This window comes from Oenanthe melanoleuca, chromosome 4 (genome assembly GCF_029582105.1).
Source record: "Oenanthe melanoleuca isolate GR-GAL-2019-014 chromosome 4, OMel1.0, whole genome shotgun sequence".
Lineage (NCBI taxonomy): Eukaryota > Metazoa > Chordata > Aves > Passeriformes > Muscicapidae > Oenanthe > Oenanthe melanoleuca.
The window spans coordinates 52,002,739-52,020,682 of NC_079337.1; the positions used below are offsets into that span (position 1 = coordinate 52,002,739).

A 17,944-nucleotide genomic window follows, 5' to 3' on the forward strand; every position below is an offset into this window, starting at 1 on the left:
CAAACAGCTCTGAAAGTTTGTATCTAACAAGGCCTAGTTTTTAGGGGTTTTTTTCAAGAAATATCAGTCTCATGATGTGGTAGAATTGGCATTTTGCATCAAAAATACCACTTGTTAACTTGTTTGTTTTCTTAAAAAAACATTGCTGAGAAAAAAACATAGAATGTCTCTAATACACTCACAGATGAACGGATTTCATGTTCTCAAACAGTTATTACAGGATTAATGCAGTGACTACTGTTAAATCCCATAGTTTGTCTTACAGAAAAAGTCAGATGATGATCCCCTATCCTTTTGTGTTCTTTGAGTCTACATGAGTTGAGATAACATTACTAGAGGATGACCATTCATTTTTTGTTTGTTCTATTCTACAGCTGGGCAAAACACATTGCAGAGAAGAATGGCTACTTAGGTCATGTAATCAGAAAAGCTCTTAATGCTTATCTAGAACTTTCATGGTATGTTTCTTCTGTTCTCTTTATTTTCTATTTTTCGCTTACTTTATAGCAAGATAAAATAATTAATAATGGGCCATCACCTCTAAGAAAAAAAACATAGTAGCACTACAAAAATCAGTTGCAAAACATCCACTGATGCAAAGAAAAGGAGGAGTTGACCCTAAGTATAACTCAACAATTCTGACAGAATCAAGTGAGAAACAAGGAGTTTGTAGTGTGAAATAGTTGTATCAACTGTGGTTCTCATCCCATAATGTTTGTGTAATGTGCACTGGATTAACCAGAGGAACACCTTTCACTTTTACTATTCTCTCTGTTACAAATCTCATATGTTACCTTCTCTCTTCTATATATTTCTGTGTCATGAAAAGTCCGCCTGCTGGATTAGATTTGTTGGGTTTTCTGTGTATGGTTAATATTGTCTTTTGTGTAAGTATAATAGGGGGCTATAATATAATATGAGCCAGTCAAGAGGTTTCAAAATAGTGTCCAGGTTAATGCTCCATCTTAGCAGCCTCTGAGCCATGAGCATGAGATATTTTGTGTGCAAACATCAGACTGCCATATGTGATTAAAACAATGGCTTCTTTAGTCCTGCAGCTTCCCCTGTAAGTACTGAATTAGTGCTTCAGGCTAAGGAGATCTACAAGAAACTGCCAGTGGACTGTTCTGGAATAACCCATTTCTAGAAGTGTCTTTTTGCTCAGTCCATCACAGACATTTCTTCTTAGACTTGAGCCCCCTTTTGAACACTGAAAAACTCTGTTGATATTTTTATATCATGTTCTGTAGTACAAGCCTGTGACTCTGCCCAGCTCACTTTGCGGTCCACAGATAGATGACAGGTAGAGCATTAAGATTCTAGTAAGTCTGGGCTCAACAGATAGGAGGGAAAATCTTCTGGAGTCCTACTTGAGATGCCAGGGTGTAAATTGCATAGGTGTAAAGTGTTGTGCTGCCACTCCATCCAAGTAATATGTGTTCTTCAGTCATTGTTTGCAGACACGTTTTACACATCTGTCTGTCATGGCAGTTTGATCTTCAAAGACTGATTTAAAGGGTGTAAATATAATTTTTTTTCTTAGTTGCCCTTTGAGACTTAAGGATCAACCAATTTTGCAGCTTTCCCCTGAATTCCTTCTGTAGTCCTAGGTCTCTCTTGTATGTTTTTACAGGGCAAGTACAAGGAATAATTTGTAATCATGCAGAAACAGCTGGATAACAGGAGGTTATACCTGGTAGTTCTGTAAGGATAACTGCTTTCTGATTTTAAGTTGCTTTGCTTAAGCAGCTACTCTTGAGGTCAAATGTGTATTTTACCATATCTGCTTGCAGTTAAACAAGCCATTTGAAACATGGTTTTACCTCTGTGTTGTGGAGAAAATCATTAGCAGCGCTGCTCCTTAATAGGAAACTTCAGAAGGAAAAAAGTGCACCAAATGGTTTTTTTTATTATCTTGGGATTTTAAAACTATCTAGTATCAGAATACTAAATTGCTATAATGCAAATGCAATATTAAATTTTAGTACTTGCTTTACAGTCAGTGGGATGCATAAAGTCCTTAGAGGGACAGAGACTGTTTTTCTATTCATACACTCAGTTATAAGGAGAGGCAAATCCTTTTTCAAAAAGCTCCATCTAAAAAGACAAGAAAAAACAATAATTTCACATAAATGAAAGGTAAAGCATACCAAAGAAATACTCAGATGAATGATAGCTATATACACAGCTAAGTTAATTATAGATTATTTTTTTTAAGTAAACTCTTCTAAGAATATTTTATCTGAAACATTTAAATAGAGAATTTGGCTTAGTATCAATTCTTCTTTACCATCAGTCTGGCACATAGAGTAGAAGCACACTGAAGCCAGTAGCTTCAATGTAAGAGGGTAAGGACTGCAAATTCTTGAGATCCAGGGTGGCTGGTTACACCAAGCATTGCCTGTATATGGCGCTGTTGCATGAGTTTCCCAACCTTTTGCTCTTAAACTTTGTACCAAAATTTTGCTCGTAGGCAGTTTCATACATTTATTTACTGCTTTTGTTTTTTTTTAAACTTTAACTAAAATGTATGTTGTTTTTTTAAGGTTTTTCATTAGTTTATTTTATCTAACATTAGGCATGAAGCTCTGCTGCATTACATTTTAGCAGCTGAAACTGGAATTGAAGTGTCACAGTCAAATTTAGCACACATCTGTGAAGAAAGACCAGTGAGTAAATGAATTCACAACTCATTATCCTGAAAGGAGCCCCTGTTAACAATAATGTGTGCCATTAGTCTCTTACCTGGGATATGAATTAATCAATTATTTCCTTTATAGGACCTAGCAAGAAAATACCTAGCAACTGATTGTGTCTGGAGATACTACAATTTCTCTGTTTCTCAAGTCAATGCTCCATCATTTGGTATGTATAAAGAATTCTTTCTAAATTTTAATTTTACTTTTTTTTAAATTTCAAAAACTGTGTTTGTCGCAACTTCTATGTGAGTAAGCAGGTTGAGGGAACATTAATTCCTACATGATTTCTAATCATACATTTGCTTTTCTTGTGTTTTGATAGGAATATCAAGGGAGAAAAGGTAATTAAAGTGTTGTATTTCAGCACTGGTTTTCTGAAAATTTCATTTTTATTGCATTAAATGGATTAAATTTTAATAAAATAAAATAAAAAAGCTAAGCCCTGAGGAACGGCTAGATATTTAGGAGTCTGAGCAGTTGACTCAAAGTTTAAGAAAAAAAAGCAGTAGGCTTTAGGAGCTCATGCTGTTTGGTTTATCAGAAGGAAAATCCAAAAGCAAATATACTTCCATATCATAATCAAGTCATGAGAAACTAATAAAGGCTAAGGGATTCCTTATCTAATTTATTATTAGTTTTTCTCTTAGGGTACAGAGTTTATCAACATTGATAGGGCTTACCTTGGAGAACTAAAGGATTCCCTAAGATCTATTTGCAAATAAGTTACATTCCTCAGGCCTTAAATTTTACTACATCTATGGCTTCAATAGCTATGTCATTTTGGTGCCTCTGAAAGCTTTACTGGATGTTTGAAAACATTGATCTGATTGTCTCACAAGAGCATTTAAGTAATTTGTAACAAGCATGTGGAAAAGTGGAGTGTAAAAATAATTCATGCTCTTCATTTAAATACACTGTGTGGGAAATTTAAATGTGTGGAAACTGAATACCACGTGGATATAGCCTGAAGCCAGAGGAGCTGACAAACACTGTTAGCTTTCCTGAGGAGTTTGTAGACACCTTAGCAAGGTGTAGTTTGGTTGACTCTTTAGTAGATCTACTGGGACAAGCTTGCATTAGAAAAACTTCTGAAGGTCAGACTCATTCTGTCATTCCATCTCAGTCTGCTGTAAAAACATGTAGGATTTCTTAGCAGCTGCTGTAGACGCTCAGGCCTAGAAGAGTTTGAAACCATTTGAGGAAAGCTTAGGTCAGATATGTATAGACACAGTCATAGGAGTTTTTTTTAATTCAGCAGCACAGATTAGTGCAACATCATGCTTGCTCCTGTCTGGGTTAACGCCCTGTCTTTTGATGAATTTCATTACGGTGCAATGTCACAGAAAGATGTGTGTAAAATATTTGGTGGGCATTGCTCCCTTCTAGACCAGAAAAATTGTATCTCTACTGTTGTCCTGGGTTGAGTTGGATTTGAAACTAATGAAATTATCAGCAGCAACATTCTCTAACTTTTGGGAAAGGTTCAGCCACCATAGTGTCACATACAGAGCAGACACATAGATGGTATGGTTTTAAACATCATCAATTTTAGGGCTAATCTGACCAAATAAGGCTTTGGGCTGTCTAAAGACAGTTTCAGCAAGTGAAAAAGGAATGCAATATAAAGACTCTCAAGCCTCAGTTTTTGTAAAAACAATGTGATTCACTAAATTCATTAAAGAGAAACAATGAGAGATTTCATCCAGGATAATTATTTTCAGTGGGAGGCTGATATAAAGTAGCTGCAGAGACACCCAGAGAGAGAGTACATTTGTTCTTAATATTGTGGTTTAAATAGAGTTACTGTTAACTTCTCCATCACATTAATAGTTGGTTAATTCTATTGCAACAAATAGTCTAAATCATCTGCTGATTTCTTCCACAGCTTATTTGAAGATGGGTGATTTCTACTACTATGGTTACCAGAACCAGTCTAAAGACCTTGAGCTCTCCATGCGGATGTACGCCCAGGCTGCCTTGGAGGGTGATTCACAGGTGGGTCTGCAGTCATGGCAAAGCATCAGAGTGTAGAACAACCTGAGGATTTAGCTGTGACTGGTTCTTCTGCTCAGCCTTACCTGCACCAAAGAAACCTGCTAGAATAAGTTACAGTTATTTCAAAATACCTTGTGAGTCAGTAGTTGCTGTTTCATAATAGAAGATAAACTTAGCAAAGATTAATGGTCCTAGAATTAGGCTGCTTTGTAAGCTAAAACTAAATAGTCTAATTTAGGGCTACCTTATCTTGGCACATTTGACTCAGTTGTGACCTCAGTATTTTTGCTATTGCAAGATGAAGAATTAATAGACTGCTGGGTTATATTCCAGTCCTATCACCTGCCATTTTATGATAAAAAAAGAAACCCATTTCCCTTATACCAAGTGAATCCCAGGGTGAACTTTATTCACTAACGAAGGTTTCATCTCAAAATGCTTTATAATTAAAAAATAGACCATGTCACATTACCAAAGACATGCAGTGTTTCACCACTGAGTTTCCTGTTCTCAGGACCTCCTGTAGTGTTCTGGATGCAATATTCTGTTCTCCCTGTCCCTATGGCAATATCCCCAGATGGTATCTTGTATGTGAACTTACTAGAGGTAGCATGGGTGGGTTCTGTTTTGAGGTTATTGGGACTAAACATTACTGCTAAGCTAGCAAAAGAAAGAAGAGATGCATAAATAGTTAAAGTATGAAAGTCAAAGTGATGGGGATCCTGTAAAACGTCTTGTGTGTTCATCTTCATGACTCTGAAGAGACACTGGGTTGCCTAAGACTTGTCCAAATAAGCAAAACTGTAAGATTAAGGACTCAGATTGTCTGGAGGAAACTTCTGCTCTCAATTTAACTATTCAGATTCTGTTATCTGTAAAGCTATGTGAAGAGGAATTAAACAGTAACAGAAGAGAAATCCATTTTTGCTTTCACTCTGTATTTCCCTAGGAGATAAAATATGACAGTATGATATGGTGTTTAAAGAGCAAGTAAAAATAATAAAGAAACCATCTGGCAAAAGATATGAGCTAAGAAAAGAGTGTCACAACATCTGAATGCTTCTTTTGCATTTTCAGTATTTATTTGAGTATATGGTTAGGAGAAAGGGCTCTCATAATTATTCAGTGAATATCACATTATATTAAACAAATTTAGGGAAGACAATTATAATTATTTAGATACTTGGTGCTTAAATACAGATATGAAAATTTAATGTTTAAAAAGTGTGCATTTTTTACTGTTAGGGTTTCTTCAATTTGGCCCTTGTCATAGAAGAGGGCAATTCCATACCTTCCTACATTCTGGATCACTTGGAAATTGACCAAGCATTGCATTCCAGTAATACATCACTTCTTCAAGAACTATATTACAGGTGAGTCTTTTACCCTTAATCAGCATCTTCTGGTTTTCCACGTGAGTAACATTTGCTCTGGAGAACAGCAACTCCTGTAATTATTAACTTTGTTCACTTGTATGATTTAAGGCAGATTAAGGTCAACATACTCAAAATTCTTAAATTCTTAAAGTTTATGTCTTTTAAAGGGACCTGATTATATGTGATTACCTGAAATAGCAGGGACAAGATTCAACAATCCACGAGGTCTTTTCCTGTTCAATATGTTTAAGTTCCTAAGTTAGGCACTGGTGATTTGTGTGCAGTCCAAAACAATATTTCCATTATAAATGTAGTATAATTTGATACAGAACTTTAAAATGTGTAACTGGGATAATAGCAATCCTTCCTATTGATTCTGCAGATATGCCTAGGGTGGCATAGATATTGTGAGAATGTTACAGGTCAGCTGCCTGAATGACCTGTGCCAGCACTATTTATGGACAAACCACCTAGTGTGCTCTGGTTCCTGTACAGAAACTTGGGTTTCCTTTACCCAGGTAAAGCAACAGGTGTTGAAAGGCACGGTGAGAATGTGAAGCTTACACAGCATTTGGTGAATTTGTGGAATTGGCTTTCAAATATTTGAAGAAGGAGGAGCTATGATGAGTGAGTGGTTTATCATGTTTTGCTGCTGAGTGAACCCAGAAAAGTGGAGATGATACCAGCATTAAAACCTCATGTGTCTGTTCACCAACAATCTGCTGAAATTGTTCTTCATTGCAGTTAGACTGAATTTGTACCCTGAGTTACTTCCACTGCACATGAAGCTATTAGTCAGATATATAGGGGTTCTGAACCATCTGGGATTGTAAGCTTGAGTCAGAATTCTGCTTTCACTTGGGCTGAATCCACCTGCTTTGCTGTGAGAGTAATTCCAGAGTAGACAGTGTTGAAGGGTTTTCCTATTGTCATACAATTTTGTCCAAAAGGGTGCATACTTTTATATATTTATAAATATGTGTATGTATATACACAGTCTATGACTTCATAACTAAACTATATACATATTTATAAAAAAATTTATATAGAAAAGGTATATATCTATATATGTCACCTCCTTAGCTTTGTAGAAAAGAATCAATGAAGCTTAAAATAGATGCCTATGATTTAGCTGTCTGAACTACCCTAGTAGGAGAAGTCTCATTTGATGGAACTGAGAAAGTTGCTCAGCTCACCCCAGAGGAGAAAGGTACCTTGTGCTAGTCAGCTAAAACACACTTCAAGATCTGACTTCATTCTGTTATACAGCATTGCCTCTAAAGGAGTTTTGGCACCAGTGTTCATGTAGGCAGCTAAATTTTGTACATCTGATTTTTAATCAAGTCCTGATGTTGACTCATATGAGTTAGAACTTGAACTGTGACTGCTTTGCAAGTGTAGCCTGGATCCTTAGACCCATTGTTGACTAAGAAAATAAAAAATGTGCTTCTAGGGTAAGGTATTCTGTGCTTAGTAAGTTTAAGCTAGTATTTTTTTTAATTTTTACTTCACCATCTGTGAGACAGTGATGATGATATTTGTTTGTTTTTCTGAATTACTGGTTCTGCAAACCCTTTTGAGATTCCCAGATGATCATTGCCACAGAACTGTGGAGCAGGACTAATTAGTTGTTTTAATCTTCTTTTTGTAGGTGCTGGAATAATAGTAACCAAGAATCAATTAGTCCATGTTCATTAGCATTGCTTTATTTTTACATGAGAGTTCTCTGGAACAATGTTTTACACTCTACACTGGTATGTATTGCTCCTTTATTATATGCACAGTTCATTTGGAATTCTACCTTGTCTTTGCACTGCTCTAACTCTGCTTTTAAAATTATTGTCACAGATCTACTTCATGGGAACCTTTCTTTTATCGATTCTTGTTGCATTTGCAGTGCAGTCTTTTCAGTCTTTATCTGGTAAGTATGGGGCATAGAAAAACTGAAGGAAGAGAAGTGATCTTTTTATGTCAGTAAAACCTTCAAAAATGAAAGCAGAATTCTAGATTTGATAGAAGTACCTCTGAGCAGTAGCTTCTTTAACAGATAAATCATATTTTTGATGACTAAAAAGGGGTAGAGGAAGCAAAGCCCCTGTTGGTTTCTGAAGAACTTCTCTTGATAAAGAAGATTCTTAATAAAAACATAAACTGCATGTGATTATTCCCCATCTCTCAACATGCAGTATTGTTACAGTAATTACATGAGTTTGATTCCCAATGTAGTCTCTGCAATATGCAGTCAAAGTGTGATTCCTGTTTTGTAGAACTGGGTCTCTTCAGATGCAAAGTGGGAGAAAAAGTGAGGTTCCAAGAGCTGGTACATGGCAGTAACTTAGTGAGAGTCAGTTCAGACTCTTAACACCAGTAAAAGAATGAGCAAATGCATTCAGTCAGGACTTGCAGATTCCTCCTGTCTTTAAACAGAAAGTTTTTCTCTATCTATGTTGTCTCTTTTACTGGGATAAACAACATAAACAAACAGAAATGCCAGACTTCAATCTGTTAAAACTGCCACCACGTTTTCTACTGCACTTGAAAGAGATAGCAGAAACAAAATGACATTGCTGAATAAACGGGAGGAAACCCTACCATCACATGAAAAATAGAGTCATCATTTAAAAAGCATTTCCTGCTGCAGTCAGATGTTTCAATTCACATCACAAGACTTGATCAGGAAATTGTGAATATTACCAGTTACAAAAAGAATTTCTTCTACTCCATACATTTTCTTATGTTGTGTTTTAACCCCAGTAGGCAGCTTAAGTGTATATCAAAAAATAATGTTCTCTTTTAAAAAACCCAACATCATTAAATGTGAAAAAATTATTTGAATTAAGACATGTAACTCTGAATAATATGCTAAATATGGAAATAATTCTGAAATCCTGCCTTCTTTTCATACTAGCTGTTGATTTATGTAACTTGGGAATCATGCAACAAATTTATAAAGTAATAGGTATAGATATTCTTCCCAAACCTTGGAATATTATCTTTACATGTAATTTTACATCCACATCATATTTAAATATCGATTAATAGACTTCCTAGACACAGTGGGGTTTTCTTAAATAATTTCTTTTTATGTTCTTCTGAAGCTCGTAATTCTCCTAGAAGAAGATCAGGACCATTGTCACATGATGTCCCTTCTTCCTTAGGGAGTGACAGTGAAGATGCTACCAGACCAGTACAGCAAGATGAACCTACTCTTTCAAATGATTTATCACAGCAGGAGTCAAACTCTCAGAATCCTCCTGTTACCAGCTGAAGTGTAGTTTTCTTAAGGTTGATGTCCATTGGGAAGACAGGATATGAACAGCTACAAATTGAAGAACTGGCAACCAACCCTGTACATGGCATTAATGCAGTCCAAAAGCTGAAGTTGTAGGGAAGTTCACTGATCTGACTTCTCTACTATAGAGGAAAACCATCCCTATAATTTATTTAACTCCAAACAGATGATGCAGAGTATCTCACTGTACCCGACACACGATCATACTGTATGTCATGGAAGGACTTGGAAGGCAATCTGCAACATCTTTGCCTAACTGAAAAATAAGCAAACATCCCACAGGTTTTAATGAAGTTTTGCTTACACATCTAATCTCTTATTAAATTGTTTTTACTGCATTTGAGCTTATTTATTAGTGAAATTAGCAAAGTTCTCCAAGTTTGAATCATGGAAATAGCATAAAAGTGAAACCCAGTGACCAATACCTTCCAAATTCCATGAAAACCAGTCAGGACAGTACATGCAGTGGTAACAATGAGTTTTTTGGCATTTTATATTCCATGCTGATTTTTCAATGTGAAAAATATTTTCTTTTGAAAGAAAACACATCAGGAATATTTGCAATATGGTCATAACATATTACTTATTAAGTTTTACAAGCATCCACATTCCCTGGTTGACACAACAAAATGTCTCTCTTCCTGCCAAGAGCCACTGATTAGAGAAAGGAGTTCCCCAATGAATAAATAAAAGAATATTTAAGTGTGATCAGGTGACACAAAATGAACAAAAATTTATTTTTGTATTCTTCTGTAGATAACACTGGCAAGGATTTATTTCATGTTCTGTAGTGACTCTAAATGACACCTATTTAAGTGACAGTTAATTTGATAAATGTTGGATGGGATATATGGATAACATGTATGGAGTGCAGATAACTTCTATCTGATTTAATGGAAAGTGGCTGTAGGAAAGGTCTAACCTTTACAGCAGGTGTGCAGTCACCTCTGCAAAAAGATGTAGATCACAGACTATAAATTGCATCAATCTATGCATTACTGAGGGTTAAATCCACTCGCCTTGCACTACATTATGTACTCTTGTAAATAAAAATATTTTTTTAATTCAGCCTGTATCTGGAGAAATTTCTTTTAAGATGCCTCTTGGATGAAACACTATCTTGCTGCTGCAGTCTTTCAAGATCATTATTTATATGTCTGTTTCTTAGCTTTGAATGAGACAACCAGTTTTCACTTTCTTTGAGGACTACAGTCTTCTCACAGAGCAAACCTGGAAATTTTTGTTTTGTTTTTCAAGCAAGACATAGGAGGTTTCAGTAAGAAAAGAATAATTCAAAAGGTAAAAAAGCTGTGACCTTCAAGACAGATTTTTATATTTATATATAAATGTCTATATATACATTTCATTGAGGCATGTTTCACTTGCAGAAAACTGAAAATTCGCAGGTGTATAGAGAAGAGTTGATGCTTTGAGGCAGCAGTTCCCTTGACAAGTCATGGGATAAAAATGAAGATGTTGAAGCTCCTCCTTCTCCCACTGAGAAAGTAAATTGTGTGCCATGTTACTGAGTTTTTCATTTATTTGATCAAGAACTGTGCAAAGAACACTTTTTGTCCTTAGTACAGTTGTAGATACATATATTGTTCTTTCTATGTATAGGTAGATATTTTAACATGTTAGAAAGAAGTTTGACTTTTACATACTAAACTGTTGTACTCACTGGGGTTAGATTATGTGTATTTGAAAAATAATGGGGGCCATTTGCAATGGATATCAATCTCTTTTGAGTTTCAAAAATTTGTGCAGCTAAATTTGATTATATCAAATTCCTTAAGACAAAGATACGGCTGTTTCAAGAGCCCTCTCAACTGTATTTTTGTCACCTAATAAAAGACTGTGCATCTGTATTAAAACTGGAGCAGGTTTAGATGGTAAATCCAAAAGCATTGCATTCAAGCCCTTGAAGACAAGCAGACAACTATCACAACATAGGCACAATGTTAGGTTAGATACCAAATGGCACACACCGTTAGATGTTCACAAAAAACTATTTGGGTGTGCATAAGCCAAATCTTGCTTATAGCTAACTACACTTTAAAGGTGTATTTTGCTACAAATGTCACATGTAGCAAAACTGAAGCCCCTGGTGAAATAGTAATCCCATGGGAGTTTGTCAGTGGTGGGGTGATTGCAGCCCGTGTGTTGCAATCTGGGAGTTCTCAAGCAGCTGTGGTTCAGATTGTGTACACACAGGTCAAAGTTAAGTGTTAGCACTCCAGCTCACCCTGTGTTCCTCTCTAAAGCCCATATTCTAAACTCTAGTAATTAACTAATTTGAGGAGTTCTGGCAGAAACATAATTCAACATCTGTTTCAGAAGGCAATTGCTGAATCTGCAAGATATTTCATGACGCCAGCAGTTAATAGTTCTATCTTTGTTTATTGTTATCTATTACATCAGAAGTTCTACCAAAGTATGTTGAGATAAGCAGCTCTTCACAATAAACTGGCAATCTTGAAGGCTAAAATATTATTAGTTACATTATTATTCTTCACTCCTTATAAGACCCAGGGAGCTATTGACAACCTAGAGAATCAACCAATTCCCAGTCAGAAAGAGAATGGTTCTTTATGCAAAGCAGCTACACAGTTCTACATTCACAAGGAAAGCAGAGAGAGAAGGGAAGAAAAGTTTCTGCATCAATAATTATTTTTCATAAATTAAAACATGATCACTGAAACTTATAGTTTCTGCAGCCCATGTTGAGCGTTCTGGGTGGGAGTAAGAAAATAATAAATCACAGTTGTTGAGCTGAACTGTTCTATATCGTTTGTTTATACACATTTGGTAGAGGTCCAGCCATCTTAACAGCACAGGTCATGCATAAGGCAGTGGAAGTGATGACCGTTTTTCTTTCTCCCTTGGTTCTGCTCAGAATCACCTCTAGCAAATAAATTATGGACAAGAAAGAATTTCAGAAGGGTTATTTACAAAATAGGTGCCAAATTATCTAAAATGAATGCAGTTTACACTAAGTAAATAGATTTGTGTGTTACAGAAAGTGACAAGGGAGAGAGGTTGCTACATGCAACATATCAAAGCGCTGTGGGAAGAAGGGAGAATCAAATAGGTAAAGATAAGCTTAAAAAGAAGTCAATGTTGAGCAGTTCTGAGTAGTTACCAACTACAGCTTTATGAAGGAAACAATTCAAACCTATTATCAAAGATTTGCAGCTATGCTGAAAAGTTTGTTGAGCTCTGAATCGGACGGTAGAATAGCAGGACGGTGCCAACTGTGAGGGCCCCCATATGGGGGTGGCTGACCACTGACTCCATGCTTCCCAGACCACACAGTGAAGAGCTTTGCATCCCAGTAAACAGACAAGGTTCTGTGTTAGTACCTTGCAATATCAATGTTACTTAGTGATAGAGGGCACACTTGTGAATTAATCCTGGTATACTGATTATAAGCATACCCCTTGCTGGTATTTTTGTATTCCCATTTAAGCTACAGGAAAAAACATAGATGATCTTTAAAAACCACGTGTGGAACATGGATTATCTGTGAAAAGAATTGACTTACAGGAAATTCTTGCCTGTGTAAGCTGCCCCCATTGACTAATGGGATATGACATTTTACACAGGCTGTTGACCCTTATCCTGGATGAAAGACAGCACAAAGACATGAAACATGTTGAACAAGCTTTAGCAGAGGAATTCCATCCATACACTCTCTCCTCCCATAAATGTGTGAACTCTATTAAAGACTGGATGGAGGAAGAGGACAAAAATAAAAGGCTGGGTTTTTTTAAGAAAAAGCCCAAGTGTAAGAAAACTAGAGAATGTCAAAGGGAATCTGAGTGTGGAGCAATTTCCTATGCTGTCTTCTAAGATGTTCTTGTAGATAGGAACAATTACTGAATAATCAACAGAAAATTGTAAATAAAAAAACCCGCAGCATCTGGAATATAGGTGTGTTGGAAATGCATCACAGCATCATTATTTATCTAAATATCTAATTCCTATTCCAGGAAACTTAATTATATTTGCAACAAGAAAAGTAACAGTGAGTCTACACCTAAGTAGAAGGTGTCTGCGTAAAAGCAGCTACATACAGATCAATGAGTGTCAAACTCAGATCAGGAGAAATGAGTAACCAAAATGGAAAGGAAAAGATACTTGCATTATTGCAGTATGTACTTAGGTAACAGTTACAGTAAGCAAGAAAAAAAACCCAAAAAAAATAAAACCAAGCAGAAGCCAAATCATCTGCTGCAGATCAGATATTCTAAGGCACTGATGTTCCAAACTAAAATTGCACCAACAGTGCTGAGTGCCTGTTGACTTAAGGGACTAGAGTTATTTGACAAGTGCTATCAGATACCCATCCACCTTTGGGCATCTTAATAACCCCTTAGAAGAAAACTGGCTGCAACAGCTTTGTTTATAACTGTGTTCAGTGATCTTTCTGCTAACGCATTTCTTGACCTTGCTTCCCTCCCCAGTTTGCATTTTCTGACTTCTGTTGTTTTTTTCATTTGTCCACACTGACCTCTCCTTTATCACTCATGAATAGATAGCTCCTAATGCTCAGCATTACTATTTGCCCTTATCGGTTATTCCAGGTGAGCAGGAAAAAGCACAAGTCCATTAGCAAGCCTAGCACCCTTTCTTGATAGTCTGCCAAGGCAGGAACCGAGTTACCTGCCTGGCATTATCTATCTGTTCATTACAGCGTGGCCTGAGAAGCTGATTTACGCAGCAAGCAATTGTGCAAGTTATAAACAAATGTCCCCAAATAGATTTGTATTAATAAACTAACCAAGGCCAGGCTCTGCTGTCTGATTGTGATGAGTTAAACTTTTCTTGTGAACCCATTCACCTCATCTGCTGCTTATTGGCACCAGTCTTGGTTCATAAAGTTCACAAATAGTGCCCAGCCATTGTCCAGGAGGATTCTTCTCAAATGGGCTAGGTCAAGCAGCACACCCCCAAATAGCTGAGATAATCACAACCCCATGCCCAAGCATATCCTCCAGACCTTGCTCAGTTTAGTTGTGCAGATGAGCCAAGACTGTTTGCCTCTTTTACAGGCCATGAGGCTCCATTCCATCCCCAAGCAATGAATGAGATTAGTCCTTCCGATTTCACCAGGCTGTTTATCAGTGTGAGCCTTCCAGCAGCCCCAGTGTGTTCAGAGCTATTTTGAAGGCTTGCTTTCTTGAGAAGTGTGTTCAGCCTGTGTTTGTAGAACACAGCACACCCTTTCCAAAAAACACCAGTACTGACTAACTGGAATGAGAAATTAAAGTCTCCACTCATGTTTTATCTTGTTTCATGAAGACCAAATTGTAGTTTTCCCCTTCTTCTCTGCAGAGTTAGTAGTGGCAATAGTGCTGTCCCGGCTTCCTTGTCCCATATCAGCTTTGTCTTCTGTCCTATCCAGGTGACAGCCTTTAGAGGCTCCTATCTCTCACCAGTGCTGCATTGCTCTTCCAAGCCAGCTCCAGTTGCACATGGATGGCCTTTCCAATTTAATTTTTGAGTTAAACACAGCATGATAGTCCCATAAAACAAATTAACCTTTGCAGTTCAGTTGGTTACAATACCAGGTGGGGAAACCCAGTACACCTACTCTAATGCAGAAACCTTTAGGCTAGTTCATTAAACGAATATTAGAAGTTGTAGAGGATCAGGAAGCTTGATCAGGAGAAGGAAGAGAGTGAGGTCTTCTGCTGTCAGCAGCCTCAAAATCACAGGTACTAGTTCCTGTGAGTTTAACTATGCTGACATCAGCTGGAGAAGCAAGAGGGAAGCACAAACAATCCATCCAGGAGGCTCCTGGAAAGCACTGGTGACAACTTCCTGACACAGGTAGTGGAGTTACCACAAGGAATAGTGTGCCACCAACCTCATGCTAACAAACAGGGAAGGTTCCAAGACTGGAGATAAGAAGGCTGGGGGCAGCCTCGTCTGCAGTGACCATGAGATTTGGAGTATCAGGCAAGGAGGAAACAGGGCAGGAAGCAAGATTGCAACTATGGACTTTGGGAGAGCTAACTTAGCCTCTTCAGGGATGCTCTTGGAAGAATCCAAGGAAACAGGCACTGTAGGGAAATGGGGTTCAAGAGGGCTGGTTGATAGCCAGGATCACTTCCTCCAGACTCAAGAATAGTGCCTCCCAAGGAGCAGGAAGTCAGGCAAAGGTGTGAAGAGACCTGTGTGGATGTTTAAAGGGCTCTTGACCTTACTCAAATGTAAGCAGGAAACTCACTCAGGATGGAAGCAGGGTTGGACCACTCTGAATGAATATAGGGATATTTTCAGAGTGCATAGAACTGAAACCAGAAAGGTCAAGACTCATCTGATATTAAATCTGCCAAGGACAAGAAAGGTTTCTTCAATACATCAATAATGAAAGGAAAACAAAGGATAATGTGGGCCTGTCACTAAATGGAGGGGACCTCTTGTAAAAGAGGATGCAGATAAGGTAGAGTTACCAAACACCTTCTTTGCATCAGCCTTCACTGACAAGACCAACCCTCAGGAATCTGACCCAGGAGACCAAGGTAAGGGAATAATGGAAAGAAGGCTTTCCTTTGGTCAAGGAGAATTAGGTTAGAGAGCATCCAGGTAAACTTGACATCCACAAGTCTGCGGGCCTTGGCTGGATGCATCCACAAGTGCTGGGAGAGCTGGCAGACACCATAGCAAAGCCTCCCGTGATCACGTCTGAAAGGTCATGGAGATCAGGAAAGGTGCCTGAGGACTGCAAGAAAGCAAATGTCAACTCAGACTTCAAAAATAGCAAGGAGGAGGACCCAAATAACTACCACCCAGTCAGCCTCACCTCAATCCCTGGAGAGGTAATGGAGCACCCCATTCTGGAGGCCATCTCTATCCACATGGATGACACAAAGGTGATCAGGAACAGTCAGCACGGACTCACTAAAGACAAATCGTGCTTGGCCAGGCTGTTAAATGAGCCTGGGTGGATGAAGGGAAAGCAGTAAATGTTTTCTACCTCAACTTCAGCAAGGCTTTTGACACGGTCTCTCACCTCAACAGGTTGGAGAGATGGGCAGACAAGAGTGTCTAAAATTCAGCAAAGGCAAGTGCAGGGTCCTGTACCAGGAGAAGAATAACCCCACACTCCAGCACAGGCTGGGCACTGACCTGCTGGGGAGCAGCTCTGCAGGGAAGGACCTGGGGCTGCTGGTGGTCACCAAGTGTCCCTGAGCCAGCAGTGGCCAGGAGGGCCAGTGGTACCCTGGGGTGCACCAGGGAGAGCACTGCCAGCAGAACAAGGCTGGTGATCCTGCCCCTCTGCTCAGCCCTAGTGGAGCTCATCTGCAGTGCTGTGTCCAGCTCTGGCTCCTCAGCACAAGAGAGACATGGAGCTCCTGGAGCAGGTCCAGAGCAGGGTGACAAAGGTGCTGAAGGGGCTGGAGCATCTCTGGTACAGGACAGGCTGAGGGAGTTGGGCCTGTTCAGCCTCCAGAAGAGACAGAGAGGGGAGCTCATCAATGTCTGTCAGTGCCTGGAGGGAGGGGTCAGAGGATGGAGCCAGGCTCTGCTCTGTGCTGCTGAGCAACAGGACAAGAGGCAGCAGGCAGAAACTGATGCCCAGGAAGTTCCACTTGAACATGAGGAAAAACTCTGCTGTGTGAGTACAGAGCACTGGAGCAAGTTATCCAGAGAGGTCATGGAGTCTCTGTCACTGGGGATATTCAAGAACCGTCTGAATGCAATCCTGTGTCATGTGCTCTAGGGTGATCCTGACTGAGCAAGGAGGTTGGACCAGATAACCAACCAACTCTGGTCTCTTTCAGCTTTACCCATTCTGTGAACACAATTTTTTTCCTCTAGGTCTATTTAAGAATTTGCTGCTCAGTTGTGTCTGACCCCAATCAATAAATTTTTGTAATATCACAGTAGCCTTCAGAATGACTAATAGGCCAGTATTTAAGAGTTAATTTTCTGGCCTGAAGATCTGTCACAGATTAGAGACGTGAATCCAAATATTCCAAAGCCTAGAGTAATTGCCACATTCTTCAGATAACCAATTTGAATTAAGAGGATTAGAAGTGGTTATCTACACTGATTAAAAGCATGTCCTTAGAGAGGCCAACCCACCAGAGGAGTGACAGCCATGCAGAGATATCTATGGTGAGCGCAGGCTTGAGCCCTTGGTGCCAGGGGCCAGAGGCTGTCAGGCAGCAGTATTGTTGCCCAATCTGGGTTTTGGGCTCTCCTAGGGCAAATTCTTCTATCTTGCGTGGCACTGCATTAGTGTACTCTGCAAATATACCCTCTGCATCTTTACAATGTTAAAAGGAGATAAACCTTCATTTTCATATCTCGGATACCTGCAGCCAATGCACAGGATATCCTTGGCACTCGCAGACTATCAGCCTCACAGGCGGATAGTGCATGACAGAGTTGGTTACACTGTCTTGCTGATATGACAGATAGAAACCACCTTGTTCAGCATTTCAATTAATAAAATACCTATGCACACTTCCAGGAAATATTTGTTACCCCAAGTGATAATTTGGTTAGCAAGAAAGATACAGAAAGAAAGAAAATAAGAAAGAAAGAAAGAAAGTACCAGACTGGCT

General features: G+C 38.6%; 1 protein-coding gene across 2 annotated transcripts in view; it reads left to right on the plus strand.

The window, feature by feature from the left end:
- Positions 1 to 10,430, plus strand: part of SEL1L3 (SEL1L family member 3) — a 34,176-nt gene extending 23,746 nt beyond the window's left edge. For both annotated transcript variants that reach the window (XM_056490919.1, XM_056490920.1), the window contains exons 17-24: positions 375 to 458; positions 2,579 to 2,669; positions 2,781 to 2,865; positions 4,585 to 4,694; positions 5,940 to 6,067; positions 7,722 to 7,824; positions 7,919 to 7,991; positions 9,169 to 10,430. In XM_056490919.1, coding sequence (XP_056346894.1) covers positions 375 to 458; positions 2,579 to 2,669; positions 2,781 to 2,865; positions 4,585 to 4,694; positions 5,940 to 6,067; positions 7,722 to 7,824; positions 7,919 to 7,991; positions 9,169 to 9,338 — 844 coding nt within the window. In that variant the 3' untranslated portion in view covers positions 9,339 to 10,430. The remainder of the gene's footprint in view (positions 1 to 374; positions 459 to 2,578; positions 2,670 to 2,780; positions 2,866 to 4,584; positions 4,695 to 5,939; positions 6,068 to 7,721; positions 7,825 to 7,918; positions 7,992 to 9,168) is intronic.
- Positions 10,431 to 17,944: the final 7,514 nt, after the last annotated feature.